Below are 27,997 nucleotides of genomic sequence, written 5' to 3' on the forward strand. Positions count from 1 at the left end.
AGTGGTGAATGGATTTTCTCGTCTACTTCCCAGTCTTTGAGCCTGACCTATGAAGAGTTGCCTAAATAGTTCAACCCTAAGTGAAAACCAGCACCTTAAATCTGCCTTTCAGCTTCACAGCATTTACCCTCTCATCCATGATAGGCATTCTTGGTTATGGATGTTCTACCTCAGGATTAAAGTGCAGAGATAGAGCTGCCTGGCAGGTCCTCAGAAAACAAATACTAAAGAGTACTGGTAAGGACTTGTCTACAAATAGAGAAAGTTCTGTGAAAGAGGTAAGGGTGTGTCTGCTAAACCTATCGGTTGTTTGGGCTTTCTTACAGTAGTTACTGCTCTGGCTTAGGAACCCACAGGGAAGAGCAGTAAGATCTGGATTCATTGCATAGTACTGTAACCATCTAAAAATTCAGCATATTGTCTAAGCTACTCCTTCTATGCTTCTTGAATAGTGGAGAAGAGGGGAGAGAGAGACTTCAGCTTGCGAACAGGCTATAGAGAATAATAGACCTTTGGGCAGCAGACTGTTGTACAGTCTGTGCTGTACGGAGTATCATACAAACAAAAGAGCCAGGAAGGACCAGATGGTCTGAGCTGCTGCATCACTGCAGACCACTGCTGAAGGGAAGGATTGAAGTGAACCAGCTCCCTCCAACTGGACAAGAGCTGCAGGACTGAGCATTGAGTCAGAGATTAAAGCACAGAACTAAAAGCCGTGCAAGATGGCCAAGAATGGCTGCCAATGATTATTTCAGTAGTGAAGGACTGAACAGGCAGTGTTATAAGCACTGGGAAACATACTGCCTAGGAATCAAGAACTTGAAGTACCTGATAGGGTATTCTGTCTGCAGAACGTACTACTCCGTTCCAGGAGGGACTGGTTGAGGATGTGAAGGTTGGAGGTAGACTCGACTGCAGCGACCATGAAATGGTGGAGTTGAGGATCCTGCGTGGAGGAAGCAGGGCGATAAGCAGGATCAAAACCTTGGACTTCAGGAGAGCTAACTTTAGCCTCTTCAAGGAGTTACTTGGAGGAATCCCATGGGTCAGGGTTCTCGAAGGCAGGGGCGTCCAAGAGTGCTGGTCACTGTTTAAACGTCACTTCCTCCATGCTCAGGAGCGGTGCATCCCCCTGAGAAAGAAATCTAGAAAAGGAGGCAGGAGACCCGCATGGATGAGCAAGAAGCTTCTAGCGGAGCTCAGGTGGAAGTGGAAGGTCCATGGAATGTGGAAAGAGGGACAGGCCACTTGGGAAGAGTACAGGAATGTTGTCAGAGCGTGCAGGGATGCAACGAGGAAAGCCAAGGCCCACCTGGAATTGAATCTGGCAAGGGATGTCAAGGACAACAAGAAGGGCTTCTTCAACTACATCAGCAGCAAAAGGAAGGCTAGGGACAATGTGGGACCGCTGCTGAATGAGGCGGGTGTCCTGGTGACGGAGGATGCAGAGAAGGCAGAGCGACTGAATGCCTTCTTTGCTTCAGTCTTCAGTGCCAAGGCAGGCCCTCAGGAATCCCAGGCCCCGGAGGTAAGAGAAGAAGCCTACAAAGAGGACGACTTTCCCTTGGTCGAGGAGGACTGTGTGAGGGATCGCTTAAGCGATCTGGACGTCCACAAATCCATGGGCCCCGATGGAATGCACCCACGAGTGCTCAGGGAGCTGGCAGATGTCATTGCTGAGCCACTCTCCATCATCTTTGAGAGGTCCTGGAGGACAGGAGAGGTGCCCGAGGACTGGAGAAAGGCCAATGTCACTCCAATCTTCAAAAAGGGCAAGAAGGAGGACCCAGGGAACTACAGGCCGGTCAGCCTCACCTCCATCCCGGGAAAGGTGATGGAGCAGCTCATCCTGGATGTCATCATCAAGCAAGTGGAAGAAAAGAAGGTTATCAGGAGTAGTCAGCATGGATTCACCAAGGGGAAATCATGCCTGACCAATCTGATAGCTTTCTACGATGGCATGACTGGCTGGCTAGATGAGGGGAGAGCCGTGGATGTTGTCTACCTAGACTTCAGCAAGGCTTTTGACACTGTCTCCCATAACATCCTCCTAGGGAAGCTCAGGAAGTGTGGGCTGGACGAGGGGTCAGCGAGATGGATAGAGAACTGGCTGAATGGCAGAACTCAGAGGGCTGTCATCAGCGGTGCTGAGTCTAGTTGGAGGCCGGTAATTAGTGGTGTCTCCCAGGGGTCAGTACTTGGCCCAGTCTTGTTCAACTTACTGATCAGTGACCTGGATGAAGAGTTAGAGTGTACCCTCAGCAAGTTTGCTGATGACACAAAACTGGGAGGAGTGGTGGATACACTAGCAGGCTGTGCTACCATTCAGCATGACCTGGATATGCTGGAAAGTTGGGCAGAGAGGAACCTGATGAAATTCAACAAGGGCAAGTGCAGGGTCCTGCACCTGGGGAGGAACAACCCCATGCATCAGTACAGGCTTGGGGCGGACCTGCTGGAGAGCAGCTCTGCAGAGAGGGACCTGGGTGTCCTGGCGGACAACAGGTTGCCCATGAGCCAGCAGTGTGCCCTCGTTGCCAAGAAGGCCAATGGCATCCTGGAATGCATCAAGAGGAGTGTGGCCAGTAGGTCGAGGGAGGTTCTCCTCCCCCTCTACAGTGCCCTAGTGAGACCCCATCAGGAGTACTGTGTCCAGTTCTGGGCTCCCCAGTTCAAGAAAGATGAGGAGCTACTGGAGAGAGTCCAGTGGAGGGCTACGAGGATGGTGAGGGGACTGGAGCATCTCTCCTACAAGGAAAGGCTGAGGGAGCTGGGCTTGTTCTGTTCTTCAGGCTGAGAGGGGACCTTATAAATGCTTATAAATATCTGAAGGGTGGGTGTCAGGAGGATGGGGCCAGACTCTTTTCAGTGGTGCCCAGTGACAGGACAAGGGGCAACGGGCACAAACTGAAGCATAGGAAGTTCCGTCTGAACATGAGGAAGAACTTCTTCCCTCTGAGGGTGATGGAGCACTGGAACGGGTTGCCCAGGGAGGTGGTGGAGTCTCCTTCTCTGGTGATATTCAAGACCTGCCTGGACAAGGTCCTGTGCAGCCTGTTGTAGGTGACCCTGCTTTGGCAGGGGGATTGGACTAGATGACTCACAGAGGTCCCTTTCAACCCCTAACATTCTGTGATTCTGTGATCAGGATTTTTCTCCGATCAGCTTAAATATAGGAAAGATGCTATGTCTAGTCATGATGATTTTGGCCTCTATGCTAGATCACCAACTGCCAACCAAGAACAAGAGTTGTTCTTGAGAGTGATATCAGTAAGTCAACACCCAGCCAAGGCAGGCAAAGGTAATGCTGTCACTGTGACAGCACCAACAGGAAATATTGCTACAGGCCAATGAAGGAGGCTTCATACTAGCAGACACCTTAATGAGAGGAGTAGAGTGTCCATCATACAGTAAGATGCAATGACAGCAAGGGAGCAAATGGAGACCAAGTCAAATTCAGGTCAGAGAATGGGCAAGAAAGGAAGAAGTTGTCTGGGAAGGTGTAGGAGAAATGAAGTTTGCCTTCACTCACCTGCCACCAGCAGTTCTGCAGCCATATGTCGGCAGGTCCTAAAGACTAGCAACTCTCAAAGTTTTCCTTTCCAGCAGCCTTATTCATATCCAGAGATAAGTTTTTCTAGAGAAATACTTCATTGCTGCCTGACAGCCTGAAGAAGTAACAGCATAGGAGTAGGACCATTCCTTTCCACTAACAAGTATTTTCACCATGAATGAGAAGCAGCTGACAAATGAGAGGGTTCCACATCAAGTACAAAATCCGTAGTTATCTTTCTCTCCAGGAGTCTCGGGGGTCAGATTTATTAATTCAATGGGCTCCCAGTAGCTGCCAGCCTCAATTAAGGAAATCCGTGTCTGCAGTCCCCTCTCTGAGCCTCTAGTACAGAGTCAGCATTTGGGCATCAGACAGAAAGGAGGGGCCATTTCTTTTTACTATAATCACCCTAAACTCTAAAGAAAACACATCCGACTCAGCAGGCTTAGTTTTCTGGCTCGGATGTTGGGTGCCTACCTTTCTGATTCGGCATGAGGAACAGGCAGTTTGCTTCTCTGCCTAATGCAGGCAGACAGGAGGACAAAACAGAGCTTCTGCAAGTATGAAGTGTAGGCTGCTGAATAAAGCATGAAGTAACTCTCTTGCACAGACTCTGTAAAGTGCTCAGATTACTGCCCGCATTCTGCCTTCCTGGTTCCAAACTCATGCCAAATTAATAGTATCTGAAGTTGGTTTCTTTGCAGATTTAGTCTCTCTGGAAAGTGTTGAAACCAGATATTTTCCCATCATCAAATGCCACAATTAGCACGTTTGAGTTAGTTGACGGAATTGTGTTCACCTTTAGAAATGAAGTCCATTGCGATAGGAAGAGGTAATGATAAAATGGACTGGCATATTGAGACACATAGGTTTTGAAGAAAGCAAAGAGGTTTAAAAATTGGCTAAAAAACTGAAAGGCTTCAGCAGCAGCTAGACTTTAGCGCATTGAAAGTTTGTCTGTAGTGAAGGAGCATTACGCTGGTGCTTCTCCTGCTGAGATGAACAAGTGTTGGCACTGGCAGGAGCTCAAAGATAAGCAAAGCTTCTGAAATATCTGACATGGTAACTCCTTAGCAGGTCTGGAGAAAACACTTGTCAGAAAGCCAAAGTTGCCAAAGCATTGTCTAAGCTGGGGGTAGGAGGAGGAAGGAACTCTGTAGTATATTTCTGTATAGAAATCTTCATCTGAAGCAAATGGCCAGGGTTTTGTGGTGTATACCTTGGTAGTGAATGAGGTAAAAAGTGGACTGCGGTATTGTAAAGGAGGAAAATGTGGTTTACCTTGGCCATATGTCTATGTAGACTATAGTGCTTGTATGGTCTCTTTGACTAATAGTGTGCAAATATTTCACAATCCACAGTGTGTTTATCAGTTCATGGTTCAGTTTGCATCTGTTACTGCTTCAGCATTACAAATGAATGGACAATGTTCTCTTCACAAATGTGGATATAAACTAAGTGTGTTCTGAATGGGTTTGTTGTTTTTTTTTTTTCTTCCTTGCTTCCTGACTTCAAAAATAAGAAGCCCACAAATATTCTCAGTTAGGGTCTTACCATTAAACAAGCAGGTCCTTAGTTTGCATTGTTTTGGTTTTTTTAATATCTCTTTGATTGTCATTACAGGTCAGAGTTATGGAGGAGAAGATAAAACTAGCCAGTGTGAAGACCAGTGAATCAGACAGCACTCTGCACAGGAAATACCAGGAGCTGATGGGCACAGTGCAAGGAAAGGAAGATTTGATCAACAGATTGGAGACACAGCTAGAAAAACAGGTAAAGATATTCTCTGCTGGGAGACTTGTAGCTTTGATGAGTTGGAGGCACTCTGTAATGTATGTTTTAAAGGTACAGATTATGTGCCCATTACGTTTTAGCCTCTCAGCTGCCTTCAGATCAGCTGTAAAATGATGCCCTGCTTAGTGCAGAGTCCTCTCATTCCTTTCTCTTTTCGGATGAAAACATCCATTCAGCCTCAGTAGCCCTCATCTCTTCATTATAGGAGATTGGTCAGTGTCCTTAAAGGACTTCTCTACGTTAGTGTTGAGTCAGTGTTGAGACCCTAAATTTTAAAGCTAGAGTCTGGTCAAAGTATTTCTCTGGCTTCCTAGCATGTAGATCGTTCTGTGAAATCATTATGTAGCCAATCTCTGACTCAGCATATGCTGCTTCTTGGGAGGGAACTTTTCCCAGTGTTCAGCAATCCTTTAGCATAGTTCATCTCTTGTCAGATGTCCTCATTCTAAAAGAGCAGCTGTTTCCCGGTATGGATAGTCCTTAGTCTCTTCCATTCTCAGTTCATGGAAGGAAGGAGCTACATCTACAGCAGGGCTTGTATTTCAGCTCTAGTAAAGGCCTTGCCTTGTGGTGTTTATAACATGAGGAATAAGGTATTCTTAGATGTTTCTAAGTAAATTACTTTTAAATGGAAATAGCTTATTAGAATTTTACACAAAAAAATACTTTTCCATTTCAGTTACATTTTACATTGAACTAATTGTCACCTATTTCAAGGGCAAAATAGACTGGTAAGCTGTCTGAACTTACTCAGACCAAGTGTAGTGTGGAGGTCAGGCTTCAAGTCTTTGTAGTACTGTGGGTTTCAGGTCACTTCCCCAGGCCAGCTTGCTCAGGCAGAATGTGGACAAAGTTTCTGCATTTTGGAGGAGAAAGAAAGTGCTCAGAAGGAGGTACAATAGTGATCAAGGTCTGTCAGCAGCTCTTAAAATCAAAGATGGAGAAATTCTGATTTACCCCAAAATGTGAGGTGTGATTTGGTTAAAATCAACAAACACAAGTAGGAAAAATGTTGTGTTAATAGAAATCTTTTTATTCTAGCAACAAGAGGCAAAATGAGATTCTAGAAATGAAAGCTGAAACATGACAATTTCGGAGAAGAAACACTCTTTATCACTGGTTTAGTTTCGGAATGGGATGGGATGGTGGCAGTGCTGGAATGTCACTGAGGGTCCTTGTAAGGCATCCTATTTGTTTTCACTGGGATGGGGAGAGCTGTGGAGTTCAGAGCATTAATAAGAGAACACTGAGGTCATGTCTGGACAACACAATAGCGTGGGACACGAAGAATATCTAACTGCTTCTGGATCTTAAAGCACGATAACTGCATCTTTGGGTGCTGTGCCTGAGTGAATTGATTCTGCTTAGAAGCAGGGCTTACTAAGCTCTGTGACAATGCTGTTGTCGTGTCACTATTCTACTTTAGGACCCTAAATAATATCTTGGCATTGCACTTCACCATGTAGCATAGCAATATTCAAAATCTTTTACCTCTTGGTCCCTGATATAAGACAAGTCCAGGTCATTAGGGATTCAAAGGCATTACCCATGTGATGGATATTTAGAGAGCTATGGTAGATCCTCTGTATGTACCAGATAATTTCAGACCAGTAGGCATGTCTAATATTCTGACTCCAGCGAAGGCTGGTATCTGATGTTTTAGAACACACACAGCCATATTCAAGGAGAAAAACTAAATAAATCCTCCTCTTGAAGCATCAGATTTGATTACTTTTCTTTCATTATGCCCAACTACAAGTCTTACTGCTACCTATAATGTTTCCAAGGTCTACTTTAAAGTCAGCAAACCAGGAAATTCCCCACATCTTCACATTGCTTTTAATCACAACATGCAATTTCCTGCTATCTACTGTATCTATACGGTATTTGTTAAGTGAGCTTACGCTCTTCAGTGTGAAAAACTTAAAAAGGGCGGGGGGAGGAGTACTGACTATTTGTTATCATAATTACTGGTATTTGTTCATATCGGAAAAAAAAATCTAGCAGTGAAACCACCAACTGCTACCAGAAGGCATTACCATTGTCCATTTAATTAGAGAAACCAGGGCTGATTTGCCATAAAGTCTATATTCCCCCTCCCTCTCTCCCTTGCTCCTGGAATTGATTTCTCCATGTAGTTCTTTAAATCATTATGTAGGTAGAAGTCCTTTCAGTGACATTGCTTCTGATGAAGCCATGCAGGAGATGGACAGAAAGCTTCAGGTGATTGTGGTATTAGTCCAGCATCTTTCAAAGGAAATACCCAGAAAAGGAAAAAACCACAGCTGAGAACATAGCTGCCAAAACAAGGTTGTAGCAATATTGCCCAAGCAGATACTTGGGGAAAAATGCTCAATGTGCAAATCAACAGTATTCCCATAACACCTTTGTGTGGACTAGAACTTGTTTTAATGGGTATGTAAACACACAACCATTTAGACCATCTCAAAGCCTCCTAGCAGGTCGTAGTGTTTCAAGGTCAAGTTTAGGAGCCTTTTTTATCCCAAGTCTGCTATCTTTTTTTTTTTTTCAATTTACTTTCTCAATAGACTTTTGTGTGTTAAATACACTGTTGGTATTAGTTTCCATCTCATGCACCTTTAAAATCTGTACTCTACACCTGTGCTTGCAGCAATTGAATCCCTTTTGCTTGAAATTGTTATGGTGTTTTATAAAGCACTTACAGGCACTGCTTAATTCTTATTAACTTCAGCCAACAACATGTGTGTGTGTAGGCTGGGGGGAACACAACAAATGTTCGACAGCAAACAGCAACATTGCAAAATCATCTAAAACAGGAAAGGTTGCAGACTGTACTCAAAAGAAGCGGTGGTAGGTGGGCGATCATAACCTGGGCTGGATTTCGCTATTCCACAATGAACTCTTGAAATAACCCTCTGAATTTGACTGCAGGTATCATGTAAGACAACTTAGAGCTTGATTTTTTTCAGAGGCCAGCTAAATAATAATATCCAAATAGCAGTCTTAAATCTTGCGTCTGGAATAGAAGTTTCAACATTTAAGTCACTCCTGATGCAGTAACTTACTAAGAACAGTCAATTGTACTCTGCTAATGCATCTAATCTTTTTTTTGGCACAGAAACAGTTGAGGACTGAGGAAGCCAAAATTGTTCAAGAGAAAGCTGCCAAGATCAAGGAGTGGGTAACATTTAAGCTGAGAGAGGTGAGTCTTCAGCTTGCTGCCAGGTTGCAAGGCCTGTAAGTAGGTACAGTGGCTGCACTGCCAGTGGGCTCCTGTGTAGGACAATAGTCTGAGGGCAGTCGGTCTGCCACAGAGGCTTTCTGCTTGTTTGGCCTTACACACACGCAGTTGCAGTGCTAGGGTCATTCCTCTTACTGAGGGACATTTACTGCTTTGGGCAAACTGTAAATGACAGTGAAGTCGCTAATGTCCAAAAGCGGTCTCTGAAGATTTGCTAGTTGCAAGTGGCTTTCACCTAGCTTTCCTCTGCCTCTCCCTTTTTGGTCTGGTTGCAGTTTCTGTCTCTTTTTTCTCACAAGCAGATGTAATAAACACATGTCCTTTGCTCTTCCTTAATCTGCCATCTCTGATTAATGCTGTTTTCTTACTGTCCAGTGTTTTCTCATGTAACCTCTCCCTGCTATCTGTCCTGTGGACTTATGCCTCTATCTGGGCCTAATTTAATATCCTCTAGAAAAACTGAGAGATAGCAATAGGTCAGCACACAGTTTTAAAGATGCAGTAATAGTTTACAATTGGGAGTGGGGCTATCTGGTCTTTCCCTTTTATTCCAAGTTAAAGCCATAGATTTCCCAATTTATTCCAGAAAGGGAATTTGTTGGAGTTGGAAGAAGCAGTCTTTGTGGGCACTAATTGTGTTATGGTGTGACTTTGTAATCTCGTTAGATTGCCTACTTGCTGTGCTGCTTCTCTTTCATTTTCTGTTGGGAGATAACTTAAGGTGCACGTACATTACTGACTGGTGTGGCAAAAAGGAGGAAGCACAGGTGTTGACTTGGTGTGACCTGCTATGAATCTAGGACCATTCATTCACATTGTGTCTTTATTGGCAATGAAGTTTATGCCAGATTCTGATTCTAGGTGCATACTATGCACAAGCAGACCACTGCCAACTGAAGAACTTTGCATCTGTGTTGCAAATGGGTTGCTCTAGACAGCACCATGGGTGCAATTTCAACTTTGATTCTATCAAGAGGGAAGCCTCTCTGGGTGCACCGCTGCTATGTTGAAGAATGTATGCTGAGATACTTCAAGCAAAGATATGAGGCAAATTTGCAAAGAATTACTTGTGCACTAATTGCAAATGTAAATGCACCCTTAATGTTTTGGGGTTTTTTTTTGTTTTTACGATTGGTCCTCTGGATCCAGGGGATTGTCTTTTACCACATACAGAGTGAGAGGGAAAAATGCTCCTCCTGGATAATAGTTTTTTGATTGTCTCTTTCATGACAGTTATTTCTGGAACAGGATTAAATGATAAACAATAGCAGGGAAGGAAATTAAAAGACCTATTTGAGAAGCGTGAATAGCATATGCAGAGGCTATTTGAGAAAGCATAGGAAAGTGTTTAAGTGGGTTGTCCCGGGGACTTGTTGAATAGAAGAATTTCAAGGTGACTGGTAGACTCACCCATCCTTTTCTCCTTTTCCTGTTAAGACACATGAATGTAATAAAGATGAAGACATGTTCTGTATAGCGGAACACAAGCACGCACAGTTTTGCATTATCTTTCAGTTTTTATTATTGTTGTTTCATAGCTTGAGCTAGAAAATTACCACCTGAAAAACTGTAATCAGAGGCTGACGGAGCAAATTGAAGCCCTTCGGGATACATTGCAAGGTAAATGTGTTCACCTGGCATTGTAGCCTAGTAACCACCACAAGAGTGGAAGTCAGCATTCTTAATTTTGTCAGAAATCAGCACTTGTGACAGTGAGCAAGCAGTAGAATTGCTCTGTTCCTCAGTGGGTCAATTTTTAAGATGGGGAGTAACATTGCTTACCTGCTTAAAAACTCTTAATTGGTTTCCCACCAGTGATTGAACGCAGACACCTTTTTTCCAGGTCTACTTTTGCCATTAAAATAAGCCACTGAGCTCCTGAATTAGAAGCAATACATAGCAAAACTCAGTTCACTTCAGTGGTGCAGGGTAGAAGTCCCTGAGGTATTTCACTTTACCTCCACATGCGAATTATCCTCATCCTCACAGAACCTTTGTTGGCATGTGAACTGAGTAGCTGAGGACTGAATGGACCAAGGCATCAGCTGTCTGGTCTGCCGTTAGAAGCTGGGTTCCTCTATGCTATCAGGTTGGGTTGGAGAAAGCTGCTTACGGTGCTTGTGGTTTTACGGTTCTTGTTGGGTGGATAGATGAAGAACTTTGGCCTGTAGGGCTTGAAGTCAGCACCTTTCATTGCAACACATTTTGAAGACTAAATTATCTCTTAACCATTTTCTTCCTGTTTTTTTTTAATGAGCTTAGTTTGGTCACAGTAAAATGAGCTAGTTCCTAGAACATCACTGAGCGTGCAGGCAGGGGGCATTTCTTTGCTGCGAAAGTCTTTCTGCCATTCCTATCGCTCCACAGCAAGGGAATAGTGCAAAATTCCTTCTAAATCCCACCACGTTTCTAACTAAATGCTTTATGACTGGGTTTTTCTCATCCCCTCTGGCTCTGGCTGTTTGCAAAAAGAGAATGGCTGGTAAGCTGCGTTAATAATCTGGTATTAAGTGTTCTCTGGATCCCAACTCTCTGGGCAGTAAACAGCTCTGCCCTCTCCTCTTATCCTCCATTAGTCTCACTGTACCAGGCTGAATTCAGAGGCATCTGCAGAGAGACAAATCTCCTAATAGTAACAGCATCCTCTGCTTCATCTCCTGTCACATCTAGGAGGCTGCAAAAATACCAATAATATTTAAAATGAATGGCCTCTTTTCAGTCTACAGTAAAGATTTACTGCCAGGGAAAGTGTGTGCTAGGATTTGTGTGTGCCAGCATTGTGTGTTAGGAATAGCTTTGTTAGCATTCAGTTCCTTGTGATCCAAGTGCCAAGGTCAGGCTCTCATGGTTGTCTTTTTCTCAGCTGTGTTTCCAAGAGCGGGTTTCATCCTCTTCACAATCAACAGTGATTTATTGTGCCGTCTGCCCTTCCCTCTGCTACTTTGTGTCTTCAGTTTGTTTCTAGTGCTTTGTAAATCCCATTAGTGGTTAAGCAGTGCCTGTAGAGTTTGATGTTCAGGCAGCATTTTCAGCAGTAGCTGTGCAGAGTCACACTCACCCATATTTATGCAATTTCCAAAGCATCTTATGATTTGCTTCTATTCAAAATCACAATCATAAAGTGAAGTAACTCTGCCACTCTGAGTTTTGTCCACGCTTTCTCATATGCTAAAGCTGCTGTTCAGCAGAACCTGTAGTACTGAGATAGTCTTTAAATCTAGTAATTGAAGTTTTTACAACAAAAACATGTGAGTAACTGTTATAAAACTTGTTGAAAAAAAGCACTGTTTGGGTCATGTAGCACAAAAGGATTGCAGAAAAGCTCTAGGGAAATTCTTGAAAAGACAGTAACCTCACTGATTGCTGCGATAGTGAAGAAGGTCTCAAAACATATGCTATAAGCCTGATCTAGCCCCTGGGAATGGGAGGAAACCTACCAGCCTATTTGATGGCTTCAATCACTGTAGGTCCACTGAAGTCAAAAGCCACACGAATCAGTGTTCTGGCCAGTTAGATGGTTTTTGACAAAGTGTTGTGTGGATAGGTGCACTTCCTTCTCAAGGGTGTTTTAAGAGAAGAGACATAATCGTGGCTCGGTAAGAGTAAAAACTGCCATATTGAGGTAGGCTGAAAGCTTGCCTAGGCCAGTATCCTGTCTCCTGGTTGGCTGTCGGTGTTTCAGGAATGAGTGTAGAAAATGTTGCAAGTAGAGCTGTCCTTCTCTCCGTGTACCCTTCCAGCTTCTGCTCTCAGTGTTTTAGGAAGTTCCTAGGCCAGAAATTCTGCCTAAACTGTTATTTGTACCACTGATAAATTACTTTTTCTGGCCTATCTTTTGGACACTGCAGCATTCTATTTCACTTTTTTTCTGAAAAATACCCCTTCCTTCTGTAAATTTCAAATGCACTGCCTGGTGATTTCATTAGGCACCCCTTAATTCCACTTTTTGTAAGAAACGGTGATTGATCATTTCCTGTTCGTCTTTTCTGTACTATTTCCAATTATAAATATATAGCATTTCTGTTATAGCCATCTCCTTTCCGTTCTGCATAGTCCTGACTAGGCCAGAGTGCTATTGAAATACAACTGACATGAACAACTTACACTAGCAAGTAACATTTTCGACAGTAAAGCATTTGAATGCCCTAACCATGTGTTCTTCTCTGTTGTAGATATGACCAGTATTCCTCCCTTTGAATCTCTTTGGAGCTGTAATTCTCTGAAGCCCAGAGCATCACAGGCCTCTCTTGCTGAGAAGATAGACCAGAAATCTGTGTTCCTTACACCTGGTTTCAGACAGGTGTGTCAGACAGGACCTACCAAACGTGTCCTCTCTACAGCAAATATAGTCCTTGCCAATAACACCTTTACTGAGGATAGAGAGGATAAATCTCTGCTTTCCCAGAGCACACTGAAGATCCTGACTGACCCATCAAGCTGGAATCTCTCCACGAAGAAAGATGTATTCACAGCCGTAAGTTCTGAACACAGGTTAGGGTGCTTTGGTCCCACATCACTGGACCCTCCAGCCGAGGCCACAAGAATCCTTGAGGCTTTGACTTTCCAGTCGTCTTTGGAAGAAAATCGTAGCGCTGTGAGCACTTTGCAGCAAGTGGCTTTGGATGGCACCTGCTTCTCTGATGATCTCAGTTCCAGCTTCCGCTCCCACCGGCTGGACTCCTGCTCCTCAGGAGAAATAATGAGCATGCTTGAGGGCCGTCTCCAAACTGCTGAGCCACCCCTGGTTGTGTCAACATCAGCTGTTACAGCACATTCCTTTGCTCCAGAGAGGGAATGCGGCCTTGGCAGTAGCATGACTTTTCCAAAAATACGAACTCCCAATACACCAAGAGACAGTATCCAACTAGCCAAGAGACATTACAGCCAGCCACAGCCAGGCGCTAATTCTTTCCGTCGTGTAATGAGCTTGGAGTCTAGCACCTTTCAGCCGATAACAGACTATGGGCAAGTGAAGGAGACGGACATTGATGATGATGAGGGAGTGCTGGAGAAGATGGAGACAGAACGTAGCCTGGTGAGGGAAGAAGCTGGAGCGTGTGAGGAAATCAGCCACTTATCTGCAGGGCAAAGAGAAGCTGTGAGCTCTGATGCTGGTGTACTTGACCCAGGAAGTAAACCTCCCACACCACCGCTGCACAGATTCCCATCATGGGTAAGAAATTCAAGGACAGCAGTCTAAGATGTGCTGCTTGTCTTTGAGTAGTGCCCAGTAGTTAGGCTACAACAGCTCTTGATCTCAAGCAGTTGTTTCCTGTGGACATCAGTCACATTTCTGAACCACCCAGTCTGACAGTTCCAGATCACGGGGCATGCTGGTTCCACTGACATTTTTTTTCTTCTTCTCTCTTTGTAAGTAAAAAAAAAATTCCATGGAAGGCAATAGTACTCAAGAAACATAGGAACAAAAATGAAAGTCAAGAGGTGCTGCATTGTGGTTTATCCTTGTGGGTCATCAAAAAATTAATCCTTAGTTCTGTTGTCATATGTTCAAGATAGGTAAGTGAGTCATAAATGCAAGTGAATGGACCAGACCAGATAGTTTCAAAGTCAGACAAAGCTGTGAATACTGGAATAAATATGTGGATTAGATCTCAGCATTCCTGTCTGATGATATACTTCTGCTATCAGGAAAATTTTGTTAAAACCGTTGGTAAAGTGAATTTATGTGCCCTATTGTGTACTTCATGTGAGAGAGAAGTTTGTTATCATTTTCAGTTACTTGTTAGTTCAGATGATTGGATTGTTTGCTAATGTGTCAATCCAACTGATAAACTTGCTGGAAATCAATGTAGTATCAAAAGAGATAATTCCATTATTTTCAATTTGCTTTTTTAAAGGCATAGGCAAACAAGTGGTTTAATGAAGGTGCAAAGTCAAGCACTCATTGTTAATCCTCATGTTTTATTATTTTCTTCTGTGAAAACTTAACGTATTTACGATCTTTGGCTGTATGCTTTATGATACCAATTTAAACCCCAGTGGAATTGCAGCTGTTTTTCTAAAGGAATTTCTTTTCCTTCAGTCGATGATATGGAACTGTGCTGGGGATGAAGCTGAACAGTGTAGTAAAAGAAACTGTAGTTTTCAAGATGTCTGTTTTATTTGCTGCAGAAGTCAGAAAGATGTCAGAAACAGTGTACTCACTTGGAAGAAGGGAAATATGTCTCAGGATTGGCTACTATTCCTTTCTCTGATCTAGAGTTTCCATGTGGAGGTCCCTTAAGCTAAATTTCTCACAGGTGATCATCACTCCACACACCTGACTTGATTTTGGCAAGTAAATTCCATTAGAGGAGCATTGTGCGCTTCACTACTGCTACTGTATTCAGTTGGTTTTGTTACAAACAATGTTATGTGCTGCTAAATTCTTAAAATGTCAGGTCTTGGACATCTTGAAATGGGTACTCCAAAGATAATGGATACTTCAAAGAAAGTATGTCTGAGTTCCTCTTCTGGAAAATAGTGATAGCACCCACCAATGTCCCTCCCAGGGTTTTTGTAAAATTTTTTATTAATGTTTATGAAGCGCTGCAGTATTGTAGTCAGGAACACTACATGAAAAATCCTTTATTTTGTCTTCAGACCAGAGTCAAGTAAACGTATCCAAGTAGAGTAAATTTAAGTATATCAAACACTAAAGCTTGAATAGAATATTAAAGAGCAGCTTAATCAGAAAAAAATGTCCATTATGTCCCCTGAATAGGAAGTGTCTGGGGAAAAATGCATGTAATATTTCCTTAGAGACTAAATCACAATGCACAATTTCTGCACATACAGAAAATACTAATTCTGTCATTTCTTTTTTTGGTGTACGTGACTTTGCAGTCTTAGGTACTTTCATGTATGTGTATTATGTGTGTTATCTGATAGTGTTTGGTTGTATGTTTTAAGGAGAAGCAAGAGGATTCCTAGCTTTGATTTTAATCCATTTTAGACTGGTTGATGTCTTAATCATAACATGGCATTTAGATACTGGTTTGGGTTCACCCTTTGGAGTTTTTATCAATTTGTGAAGCACTTGGAGATCATTTGAACAGAAAGCTCCACATGTTGTTATAACTGAGACATATGCTTATTGAGATCATTCCAGGCATTTCTTTCATTCCCTTATCAGACAACGGGAATCCTTTGCAGGTGGTAACTCAGTAAATTGTCCTGTTTTAGGTCTGTTCTTGATTCATTTTAATGCATTGTTCATAAAGTGTAAAAAACAGCTTTTTCCAAGCTGTGATATATAGTAATTTATTGAGAATTGCTTGTAGGTGTTCCAGTCTGTGGATATAATCTCTGTAGCATTTATAAGCCAAGTCTGTGGTGATTCAGGGAATCACACACAGATGCACATTTCCACTAACGGTCGTTCACACAACATCTGGTGGAACAGAGCAATCTTTCTCAGAGAGCCCCTCCTTGCTGCCCCAGGTGTGATTGTGATGTGATTCTGTGACACGAACATTTCTCTTTACAGGAATCATGTTTTTGTCTGACCATTGCTGTTCATGGTGTTATTGTTCCAGGAGAGTCGAATCTATGCTGTGGCCAAGTCTGGCATGAGGTTGTCTGAAGTGGCCACGGTGAATGATACTTCCAGCTGCTGTAAGTTCTAGACAAGATCCATCCTTAGGAGGAGTTCACAGTGACAGTGTGGGACTTGAGCTTCTGGCTGTTCACATTTCTTCATTTCCTTGCCTGATTTCAAAGTGAATTTGATTTCGCAGATAGCCACGATAAAGAAAGGAAGCAGAGGATACATCTGGTCTCAGGGATGGTTGGTGCTGGGCTGTTTGAGCCCCTACATTCAGTCACATCTTCAGGGACTCCATTATCTCCTTGGTCACTCTCGCTGACACTGTTCTGCTTCTGCATGTCTGTGGCCTGCTTTTAGTCTTGTGATTCACCGTCACCTTCCCCTGTTACGGCTTTTACCTGTTTGGACATGGTGCACTGGATTGCCATTGTACCATGGGGAGCACAGGGTGGGTAAGATATCTTACAGGCTAAATGGAGGGAGCTTTGCAACTGTCTCTGGGAATTGTATGTAATTAATGAGACATCCCCTGGCCTTTCTGAGGCCGGACTGTCCAGGATGGAAGTCCTCCATTATTTGGTGTTCCAAGAGGCTACATAAGTTCTTACACATGTACATGTACCTCTCCATTAAAACCTCCTCCTTTTCACCTGTTTGTATTATTTGCTCTCTTGCTTTCTCTCTGAATTTTCCCAGTTTCCAATTTCTCGTGTTCAACTTCTGGGCCATTTACCTGTCTCATCTACAGAAATGTCACAGTGCCAGTCTACACTACGCTGAAGGGGGTAAGGAGTTACCTCACTTTTCCTGTTACGAAAAGCATGGTTCAGGGCTGCTAGTAGTTTGAGAGAGCATGGGATGAAGCTGTGCAGTGAAGGAAAGAAAATTAGAGAATGGCAGGAGTACTGGACACCAAATGAATGCAGAAGGAGTAGCAGATGATAAGTGTATTTAGGAATACAGAACATTGCAGCAAGTTTTGGTCCAGGAAGCTGCAGTGTGCACTACAAGGCCATAGAAACCTAGGGGTAATAGTGTGTATAGCCTAGAGAGTAAAGCACAGGGCTTGTGGAATAGTAGGAGGGTGTAACTAGAGGAGACCCAAACAGATCAGACTAGAGAGTCCAGCTTGGAAGTTCTCAGACTAGAAAGGGAGGACATGAGGAGCCCTGGGACAGTAGTGGGTAAGGCAGTGTGAAAATGAAGGGCCTGCATTGATTGTTCTGTCTGTTTATTGAGCAGGTGTTGTCCAGGGGAGGTCTTCCCTCACACACTGACCATGCAGGTCTGTTTTCCAGAAAGCCACACAAATCAGCAACGTGCCTTTCTTAGATGAGTCTTCAGGTTCTGATGATGACTGTGGCTCCCATGCCAGCTTCAGGACTTCTACTGCTGGATCTGAGAACAGGAAAGCTAGCATGCCAGGCAGCCCTCGTGCAGCGAAGAGAGGTAAACTGGGAGTGTTGCTACTAAGCAGCATGAACTCTGTCCTCATGGGTGAGGCAAGATGTCCTGAACAGCATCGTCAGTGACAGGTGAATGCTGAGCCTTGGTGATGCTAATAAGGAGTTCTCCCAGAATGTGTACAGACATCAGCAGCTGTGGAAACCTGTCCTCTTAGGTGGGTTTTTACGGCTGGTAGATTTCCATCCAGGCAATTGCTATGCTAAGGTTGTGGGAAGGATTGATCTCCCAAATTCATCACATATCCTGTGAAGCCATCGATACCTTTTCTGTGACTTCTCCTTGTAAGCAGACTAGTACTGACTACACATTAAAGAAAAGTTTTTTTTGTCTCTGTCACTGGTTGATAATTTCTTGACCAGTAAAGCAAATCTTTGCTGTCTTTGAGAGGCATCAGGTAATTTGTGACCTGGCTGGGACAATTTTTCTTGACTGCTGGGAAGGTTAAACTGGATCTTTGAGTGGAATTTTCATTACAATTGGTAGTCAATAAAATAGAATCTGATTTCATGTAGTCTTAACTTCTGTTGTGATGCATTGGCTGACGTTTGTGTGCATTGCCATATACCAGTGCTGGAAGATTCACAGAAAGCAAAGCCCCATTGCTAGTGAGGGAGCCATTTTTTTAGTTTGAATGAGAGGGGCTTGAGGCTTTATAATGGACATTTCCAAGCTGAAAACAGCATGTCTGTGCTTTATATAACAAGTCTGTTGGGTTTTTAATTTTTTAAAATATTTTTTTAAATCTCTGTTTATTAAGCAACAAATTTATTTCATTGATCATATTCAAAACTCACTCTCACTACTTGTCTTCCAAGGAAAAACAAAAGGTCTCAGAAGTGTGGTTGGTGGGGTCTGAGTTTCCAAAGTCTGAGCTGATTTGTTCTTCTTGAACAATAAAGCCTCAGTGGTGAACTCAAACTTTTTCAGAGTGTGTAGTATTCAGTGCATGCTTCTGTCTAGCCACAATTCTCATTCTTTCCTTTATTTTGAACAGGTGTATCTATGTCCTCACTGAGCTCCGAGAGTGACTATGCCATCCCTCCTGATGCTTACTCCTTGGATGGTGACTATTCAGAGCCAGAACATAAGCTACAGCGAACATCTTCCTATTCCACTGATGGTGGAATCTGCACTGTAAGTCTTGCTACCTCACAGTTGCGAAGAGATGCAAACAGAGTCTTGACTCTGAAAGAGAAAAAGCATAACTACAATATATTGAGTTATCCCCTGCGAAGTGGTGCTCTAACAGACTGGGCAGTTGGTCCAGCTAGTTTGTATCAAAAGACACCTGATGCTTCAGAGAAGGTGCAATTTCTGTTCTATGGTTAAAGAAAAGTGTAAGCATCAAAGGCTATGTTCTTTCCTGCTGACCTGTACTGATTTCTTGTAGTTGTATTCTATTTTAATGATGGCCTTACACTTTTGTCACAAAACAAATTTGGAATTTCAGAGGAAGGAAGGAGAAAGGATAGAATATTTTGGCCTAGGAAAAAAACTCAAACACAGGCAGCCTTAAATTCTGAACTCTTGAATGTAAGAGATCAAGCAGACAAGGAACGTGAGTCTAATCATGGCTTAGATCCAGCCTTCACTTTTGGTTGGAAAATCACTGCTATGGTAGGAAGACAAATAAGTTTTCAGTGCATCAGTCAGCGAAATGACCTTCAGATGCCACCTTTACTGAAACAACACAGTGTGGTACTTGCAGCTACACAGATAGTCTAGGATTCTCTCCAAGTTGAGCAGAGGGCACTGACCTTGGATGGCTGCTACTCCCATTAGGCAGAGTAAAGTGGAAAATGATGGAGATACAGCAAATGTCTGAGCTTGATTTCAGCACTCTTTCATTTGTATTTTGAGAGTTGCGAGATAACCTGTTCTCCCCTTTGCTCTTTGCCCTCTAGGAACCCGTGGAGAAATCAGGTTACTTGCTGAAAATGGGCACCCAGGTGAAGATGTGGAAGAGACGATGGTTTGTGCTAAGGAACAGACAAATCATGTACTACAAGTCTCCGGTAAGTCACTGGGATACATTTCTCCTGTGTGGAGGCACAGAGAAAGCTGTCTGCAGAACTAGTTCCTGGCTGATACCACCGGCAAAGTGGGCAACTATTGTCAGGCTTCCCCCAAAATGTCCTGCCAAAGAGCCTTATGTCTGACTCACAGGTTCAACCGAGGGTCTCTGCTTAGGCAGGGAAGCTGCTTGTGGCAGCATTTTCCAGGAGATGAAAGGTTGTTCACAAGGACAGAAACTTGACACCTACTGGTTAACTTCATATAGAAGATGAAAAGCAGAAGGCATACTGTGGCCCAGCTTTGGTCATGTTTAAGATGAAAATAAAGGAAAAATAAATTACAATACCAGGAGGGCACAGATACGTACTCATCACTCGGTATATGCAGCTCTTAGGAAAACTGCAACTTTCAGGTGGAAGAAAGCTGAATTCTGTCATTTTTTCTCCCTCATACATGGATATAGAAGTGTTAAAGAACTAGGGTAAAATTGAAAATAAGCTTTCTTACAAAATGCTCTCTTACAATGATAAATGAAACAATATTGAGAGAACATGTTTGTGCATTCAAACCTTTCAAATTTTTTCTTATAACTCACAACAGTTTCAAACAAAGTAACATAATTTCAAAAATTCTAGCGGGGTGCACTCAAAATTTATGTATACAACAAAATACATTTATTGTTGGCCTTCATTATTCTGCTATACTTAGCTACATTACAGAGAATTACACTGTCCATACTTTCTGGACACAGCAATTTCCACTATACCTGCATAATTACGCAGTATTTCTGTGTATATACACATCTTTGGTTACAAGTCAGGAATATTGAGAAGATTTATTTTCAACTTTTTTATTTTTTCAGTTGTCATATTCCAACAAGACAAAGATACACCTTAGAGCACAACACATTTTTATTTCTGATAACTAGGTTTATCCATCAGAATTCACAAGGAAATTATACATACATATTATATACATACATATATATATATAAAAATTATTTCATAAATATGCAGAATTTAGGCTGTTGGCTGGAAGGACTTCTGGAGGAAGCTAGTCCAATGGCTATGTCTAGCTGAATCTTGAAAAATTCCAAAAGTGGAAGTTTAGCCACTGTCTGGGTACCTGTTTGATCTGTTGCCTTCCCAGTGAGAAAGGGGTTGGGGTGTGTGTTTGATTTTTTTTTCTTAATGTCCAGTCTGAGCTTTGCAAGACAGTATTTATTGCCATTACTCTTGTTATATTGTCTGCCACTACTGAGCAGATTCTTGCTTCATCATTGCAATGGGATCACACTGTCTCACTTCAGCTGTCCTTTCCAGCTCATCAATACAGACTTCAACCTGCACGTGCGTATTATGCTGTATTTAAATACTCTAAGACCCATCTGAGTTTTTTTCGTACTGAAAAGTGGTTTGCTCTTCTTTCCTCAGAGTGACGTTATCCGCAAACCACAAGGGCAGATGGAGCTGAATTCCTCATGCCAAATTGTCAGAGGTGAAGGGTCCCAAACATTCCAGGTAAGCATTGCTTTTTCATCCTCCAGAAAACCACACACTCAGTGGGTGGGTGAGAGAGCGCTTATTTCAGGCTTAATGGTACTGTATGTCTCAATGGATATGAGCTAACTTTATCTGGCTCCCGTGTTTACTGGCACAAGCCAGGCAATTAGCTTAATAAATAATGGGGAAAGAGCTAAATTGTAACCCAAATACAGCTTTTTGAAATTGAAAGAAATTCTCCTTTATTTTTGTTTTACACCATATCACTTTCCTTTTTGGAGTTAGGACTGAGAGCTTGAAATATGTGGGGAAAAGTGATTCTTGTAGCAATTAAAACCAGACAGTATGCAGGATCTCCTGTTTCTGAAAGACTCCTCTTGTTGAGATCTCTAGCCTGACTTTACACGTTTGTCATGACTTCTGAAGCATTAGAAGTTAGCCCATCACTGACTTCAGTTTTAAGTCATTATTGTTAGAGGACTTAATTATAAAGGCAGCATTAAAGTTTCTCTCATACTCTGACTGAAACGCATGTGGCTTGACCTGTGAGCTACCTTCTGCCCTGATGGAACTGAAGCTGCTAAGGCTTAATACTATTAAATTCATGTCATCTTTCCTCTCAGAATCACAAGCTATTGAAGGCAGAATGCAGTACAAAGTGAAGGGAGCTAAAAGCCCCATTTATATAGTCACCTTTAAAATGAAAAATTAGCAGCAGCACTGAGAAACAAGAAGCAATGAGAGAGGACACAAAGCCACAATATCCAACAGAAACAGCGAGAGAGCTCATGCGAATTTGTTTTGTCTCAGTTTCAGTTATTTCACTCGGGTTTTGAGGGTTAGCACCTTTTTTCTTACCCCCCCAAAAATCCCTCCTGAACCACCAAAAAAAACCCTGTGTGCAATAATAAAACACAGCAGCTGAAGCAGAGATTTGTAGGTGTGCAGATTCATACTTCCTCACTCCTTTTCCTTCTAGCTCATGACAGAAAAGAGAACCTACTTCCTGACAGCAGACTCTCCCAACATCCTGGAGGAATGGATTCATGTCCTACAGAGTATCCTGAGAGTGCAAGCGACCAGTCCTGTTGGTGTTCCTCACAGTGATGCTAAACCTACTGTGAAAGGGTGGCTCACGAAGGTAAAATACTATTTCTTTCTTTGTTCAGTTTACATCACTATTGACAGTGTACCAGCTTCTTGGTTTGCACAGTAAACGTAAGCAAGAAATTAGTATTTTAATACTCCTTAGAACAGTGGGGAAAGAAAAAAAAAGTGGCAGTAGATTTCTATATTTCAGAGGCACGTTTGTATAAATGATAAGTAACAGCACAAATGAGACTACTGAGAGAAACTGACTTTGTCAAGTAGTAAGTAGTAACAAATACCTAGCTTATGTATGCTTTTCTTCAACAGAATTGACAGTATGTCATAGTGAAAGAAAAAATAAGCAACAGGCAGGAAATGCTGTTAAATGTCACATTTAATTGATCTTAACCTGGTGATATAGGAAAGTTTCAAAGAAATGGCTTGTGAGGTTCTAGTTTAGCATTTATTTCCATCAAAACAGACTGCATGCACTTTAGTACAAAGTACAATGGCTGAAAAAATCTTTTGCTTTATGCCATTTGAGTAGATTAGTCTTGCATAGCAAGTTACTGTAAATTTTTAAATATAATTCTGGTCAGCATCTAAAGGTGGCTGAAGACAACCTACATTTGAAGCTTGTTCATCTGCAATAGGAAACAGCTGCCTAGACTACATATTGGCTGGTCTTTTCCTGCTGATATGAAATGACTTGTTTTTATAATCTTAAAAAGGTTGTTCTTAATATTGTATTTCAGGATACAGAAATGATGGGTTGTTACGAATGAGTGAAATACTTCACAAAATCTTAGACCCATTTCCATAAGCACCTATGTCCCATCTACTCAGGCGGGATGTACTTACCTGCTTTTGGAAGTGATGCCCTGTATGTTTTGAGAGGAGCTCATATTAGCATAGAACAAATAATATACGCAAGGTTTTTAAGGAAGAGTGGAATTGAAAGTTGAAATCCTAGAAAATCATTGCAGCAACACTGCTGATGTTAAAAACATGTATTTCTTTGTCCTCCTTTACAGGTCAAGCATGGTCACTCTAAGCTGGTCTGGTGTGCGCTGATTGGAAAAACTTTCTACTACTATCGAAACCATGAAGATAAGGTAATTCCTTTTGCCCTTTTGTTCCTGAACGCTCCTTTCCCATTTCTCATGAAGCTTTCTTTCCTTTTACCGCTTCTATGTCTCATGCATCAAGGTCTTCCTTGGTTGTACTTCTCCTCTTCTAACAGTATCTGCTCTACAAAGAAAATCAGTATTTTCTCTGATTTTTTTTTTTCTGAAGCTAAAATGACAGAAGACTTAAAAGGCGAGTGACTGCTTTTTCTCAGATCACTGTATATCTTGTTCCTTGCTTTCTCCATTTGGTTTTGTGAAGCCTTTAGAGCAGACTTTAATACAGCAGCTGATATATTCTGCATACTGTCATGAAAATAAATAGCAACAACAATATGGGAAGAGGGAGGTACTTTAATCAGTGTAATATGCTTCCATTTTGGAACCTTGGCCCAACGGTCCATTACTTTGTCTTGGTGAAATCGAAACCCAAGTTTTAAAATATCAAGGAATATTGTGAACCATACTTTGGATTGACCTCCAGAGTTATCACAGCAGATATCCTCTGTTTGTCTGAATCTACCTATTTCTGTAATTTTAAAAGTACTTGTTTTCCAGTAGCAAGCAGAAAGTCTGACCAGGATCAGAAAACAGTGGCTCAAGATACTGAGCAACTGACCATCAGAAACACATTCAGCCTTGCAGAACCAATGGTGTAAACACAACTGACAAGTGTAATGGGAAGAAAACAGTACCTTATGGGAAAGACAATCTTTTTATTTGCATATACTCATTCTGACCTGTAGATGCTCTCCCAAGAAAAGTAATAGAAGTAGTAACACAGTTTGTAAGTACTCTAGCTGGTGAAAGAGAAGAGATTCTATAGAAATGCAAGATTATATAATTACATTGTTAAACACTGAATTATAGTTTATTCCTTACATTTTACAGAACTGCTAACAATTTGACCTGTGTTTTCTTTCCCAGTGTTTCCTGTCCGTAGCGGAAGATCAGCTACACTTATCTAACTTGCTTCCCCTCCTTCTAGTGTCCCCTGGGGCATCTACCTATGCGTGAGTCCAAAGTGGAAGAAGTAGACCGTTCCTGTGATTCTGATGAAGATTATGAAGCCACTGGTGGTGGACTTCTCTCATCCCACTGTACACTGGTGATTCACCCACAGGACCAGAGCCCCACATACTTACTCATTCGCACCAAACAGGAGAAGGTATAAAAGGCAGTCTTCCTGGAGACCAGAAATCTTTTCGGTATCAGTGAACAAATGGGGCATGCAGACTGAACCTGTCTGTAGAAAACAAGATGTGAATTGACCCGTACTGTTCTCATCCTTATGCCTAGAATACCTGGCTGTACCATCTGACTGTAGCAGCTGGTGGCAGTAATGCCACAGTGGGCACATTGTATGAACAACTCATTGGAAAACTATTGGATGCAGAGGGAGACCCTAGTAAGTAGAAACTACAAACTCTTTTCCGTGGTGGCAAAGCATAAGGAAGGGTAATTTCAATCCCCAGTTTTAATCCAGACAAAAGTAGAACAGCATATGATATAGTGTCCTCCCCTCATTCCACAGTAACATCTCCAGAGAGGATACAGGCATTGTAGTGAAACTAGACAAGTCCATCACATTACCACATCATTTATCAAAGCATCTGAAATGTCTGTAACATTAATTCAAATTAAAATAAAGAACTGGAGCTTTAATTTTTCCTGTTATTGTTGGTCCTGATTTTCCTTTCCTGGGAATCTTGACCAGACAAATACACTCACACACACTTGCCTTCACATCTGTTCCTCTGTCTGCACATATAAACCCTCACACATACGTCCATGCTTGTCAGTTCCTCCTCATCTTTGATACTTGCTCATTCACGTGGGTTTACGCATCGTGTTCTCAAATGTGTATTAACATATGCATTTGTACTTAATAGTCTTCCTGCATGCTGACATATTCCTAGATCTAAATGCGAACCTTGCTTATTGCTGAATAGTGACTTGCACTAGCAAAGACTCCCATTGCAGGCGGCTGTCCTGGCAGAGTTTGTGTCTCTTGTCTGAACACACAGCTGAGCAGTTTCTCACTAGAGTCCAGCTGATGAGCAGTTCTGACACAGCAGGATTGAGGACAGCAATACTTCTTTCTGCTGATGGCTAATGCTGCTGGTGACTGCTTGTTCATGGCAGGCTTTGCTGAAATGGATGAAGTGGCATGAAAGATGAATGTGGCCTAGTGCAGTGCTGCTTCCTCAGGTGCTTTGCCATTTCAGCAAGGGTCTTTTTCAACGTGGACACTGTTACCTTTCTTCTGTTTCTGACACTGCATGTTTCTGCCCATCTGCTACCTCAGATTCTCCTCTGTGGAAACATCCTATGTTGTGCTACAGTAAAGATGGATTGCACACATCGCTCACCACTCTGCCATCGGACGCTCTACAGACTGAAGCTCTGAAACTTTTTAAGGTATTTAAAGGAACATTGCATGGTTTTCAGTTATTTTGCTCTTTTCTTGGGGCAACAACATTGTTTGGTCATGTTGTTTGTCGTAACATTTACTGTCACCATTGGTAGCTTTAGACAGGCCTGCTGGGTCATTTAATTGCAGTAGCACAGTCGGATACTAGGTGTCATTCACTCTCTGGAAGTTTAACTTTTCCTTTAGGGAATCTGGGTTTAGGAGCGATGTCCTCCACAGGCTTTATGCTTCAAATTTAGCCTCATCTTCTTCTTCCTTCTCCAATGGTTGGATTGAAGGAAACAAACAATGTATTGGCAAACTCAGTTGTGTCAGTAAGACCAGTGGTGAAGCCACTGGAGAGCTGATTCTTGCACTCTGTAAGTGTAAGATCAGCATTAAGACTGGACAGTCTTAGCAAGGCAAAGCACAGGCATGGAAGGCAGGAAGCACATTTTCCCCCTCGATTCTCTTGCTGACTTGTGAGCTCCTCAGGCTCGGGGAGGCTGAATGAGTTTTCTAGTTGCCACAACTAAAGAGGAAGGGATAGGAATTAAGCATTTATTCTCCACCCTCCTCTCAAGCTTATTTAGAAGAATTCATTAGTTGTCTGTAACACACTTGGGGAACCTGGCCTGGAAAGTACCAGAGGAGAGTTGCTGTATTCGTAGCATTGACTAACATTCACCTGTTTACAGTCCTGTCAGCTGTTCATCAATGTCCCTGTGGAGGCACCCTCTATTGATTACCACGTGTCACTTGCCCAGACAGCACTGCAGGTCTGCTTGACACATACTGAGCTGCAGAATGAAATCTACTGTCAGCTTGTCAAACAGACCAACTGCCGACCACCCCAGAACCACTCAGTCATTCAGGTCAGTTTCTCTTCTGTCAGTTCCACTCTGCAAATACTTTCTATTTCATTCCATGTTTTTAATAATTAGCAATGGTACTAGTTCTCATTAAACTGTGCAAATGCTAAAGGTGTGGTGGAGGAAAGAGAATATCATCACTGATGTGCAAAGAAAAACATCGAGAATGTAACTACTTGCAAAATAAATTTTAGTTTGAATGTAACCATTTACCAGTTGCACATGGTCTATTCAGACCATATTCAGAATCAAAATTAGTAGCTCGTGTTGGCTAGCTATAATTGTCACATGGTATTAATTTTCTTTTCCATTTTAGTTAATCAACAGCAAGCAAATCATTAATATTACTATTAAGCATGAAATCTGATTATTGCACTGTAATTACTGGCCAAATCAAATTAATAAGTTAGAACGTAAATGTAGATACTTAATTGTAATATTCCCATCTTAAATGAGAAAATAAAATCTGGTTGAAGAACAATGGCTCTAATTTCAAACAAAATTCCCCAGTGTATTCTTTGTTATGATTTGCAGTTACAAATAGGAAAATAAGAATTACTTTAAGTCTTAATTGTTCACTCAGCTCTGGTTACACCAGTCAAAATTTTCAAAAGTGGCCAATCGTTTAGAACATCTCTTAGAGTCCAGGTTGAGATACTGAAGAGCAGTCTGTTCACTAATCGTCACTTTCCTTTGAAGTATCTTGAACTACATGTATAAAAATGGTCACTCCCAAAAGCACTGTCACCATGCAACATTTTGGTTGCAGTATTCTATGAAAGGCTACAGGCAAGAAGTACAGACCAAGAATGATGTCCAGTTTTATGTTCACAGTGCTGGCAACTCCTGGCTTTGTGTGCTCCTCTATTCCTGCCTCAACATCACTTCCTCTGGTATGTCAAACAGCACTTGCAGCGACATGCAGACCCCAGGTAAAGACTGCAACAGCGTTTTCTTCTGCTAACAAATTACTTTTTGCATCCATTATGGATAAAGATGGAATCAATTTTATAACTCACACCTGCAAAAATAAGTTGACGGAGGGGGCAGAAGGTTCCCCATGGTGTAATGCTGTCCCCCTTCCGTCATTCACATTAATTTGTCACTTACATTAAGTTAGTTCACAGAACTGCTATAAAACCTATACTAGCAAAAGAACTTTTTGCAGATGTAACTGGAGCTACATAGAGAGTTTTTTGCTGATGCAGCTACTTTCTTTTCTTGATAGAAAGACAGAGCAAAGTAATTATTTAAAATGAATTATTAGAATTTTAGGTGATTACATTCTGCTGTCAGGTTAGCAGGCGTACTGACAGAACAAAAGTGAGGCAGAGAACATCGCAAGGAACCATGAAAAGTTAGGAAAAACTAACAAACCTGAAATATAGGCTA

The 27,997-nt window shown here is 42.1% G+C and overlaps 1 protein-coding gene across 2 annotated transcripts in view; it reads left to right on the forward strand.

Annotated features, from left to right (window-relative positions):
* PLEKHH1 (pleckstrin homology, MyTH4 and FERM domain containing H1) overlaps positions 1-27,997 on the forward strand; it is a 55,020-nt gene that overhangs the window by 11,155 nt on the left and 15,868 nt on the right. The window contains exons 4-20 of one of the 2 annotated variants that reach the window (XM_075426113.1): positions 5,177-5,326; positions 8,448-8,531; positions 10,109-10,190; positions 12,743-13,743; positions 16,109-16,187; positions 16,816-16,904; positions 17,418-17,568; positions 18,581-18,720; positions 19,491-19,601; positions 21,036-21,122; positions 22,084-22,245; positions 23,228-23,308; positions 24,309-24,488; positions 24,620-24,728; positions 25,629-25,741; positions 26,432-26,608; positions 27,440-27,537. In XM_075426113.1, coding sequence (XP_075282228.1) covers positions 5,177-5,326; positions 8,448-8,531; positions 10,109-10,190; positions 12,743-13,743; positions 16,109-16,187; positions 16,816-16,904; positions 17,418-17,568; positions 18,581-18,720; positions 19,491-19,601; positions 21,036-21,122; positions 22,084-22,245; positions 23,228-23,308; positions 24,309-24,488; positions 24,620-24,728; positions 25,629-25,741; positions 26,432-26,608; positions 27,440-27,537 — 2,894 coding nt within the window. Of the gene's footprint in view, positions 1-5,176; positions 5,327-8,447; positions 8,532-10,108; positions 10,191-12,742; positions 13,744-16,108; positions 16,188-16,815; positions 16,905-17,417; positions 17,569-18,580; positions 18,721-19,490; positions 19,602-21,035; positions 21,123-22,083; positions 22,246-23,227; positions 23,309-24,308; positions 24,489-24,619; positions 24,729-25,628; positions 25,742-26,431; positions 26,609-27,439; positions 27,538-27,997 lie in introns of those variants that run through there. The other variant, XM_075426114.1, reaches the window with a different exon arrangement.

Source organism: Opisthocomus hoazin, chromosome 7 (assembly GCF_030867145.1).
Source record: "Opisthocomus hoazin isolate bOpiHoa1 chromosome 7, bOpiHoa1.hap1, whole genome shotgun sequence".
Classification (NCBI taxonomy): Eukaryota; Metazoa; Chordata; class Aves; order Opisthocomiformes; family Opisthocomidae; genus Opisthocomus; species Opisthocomus hoazin.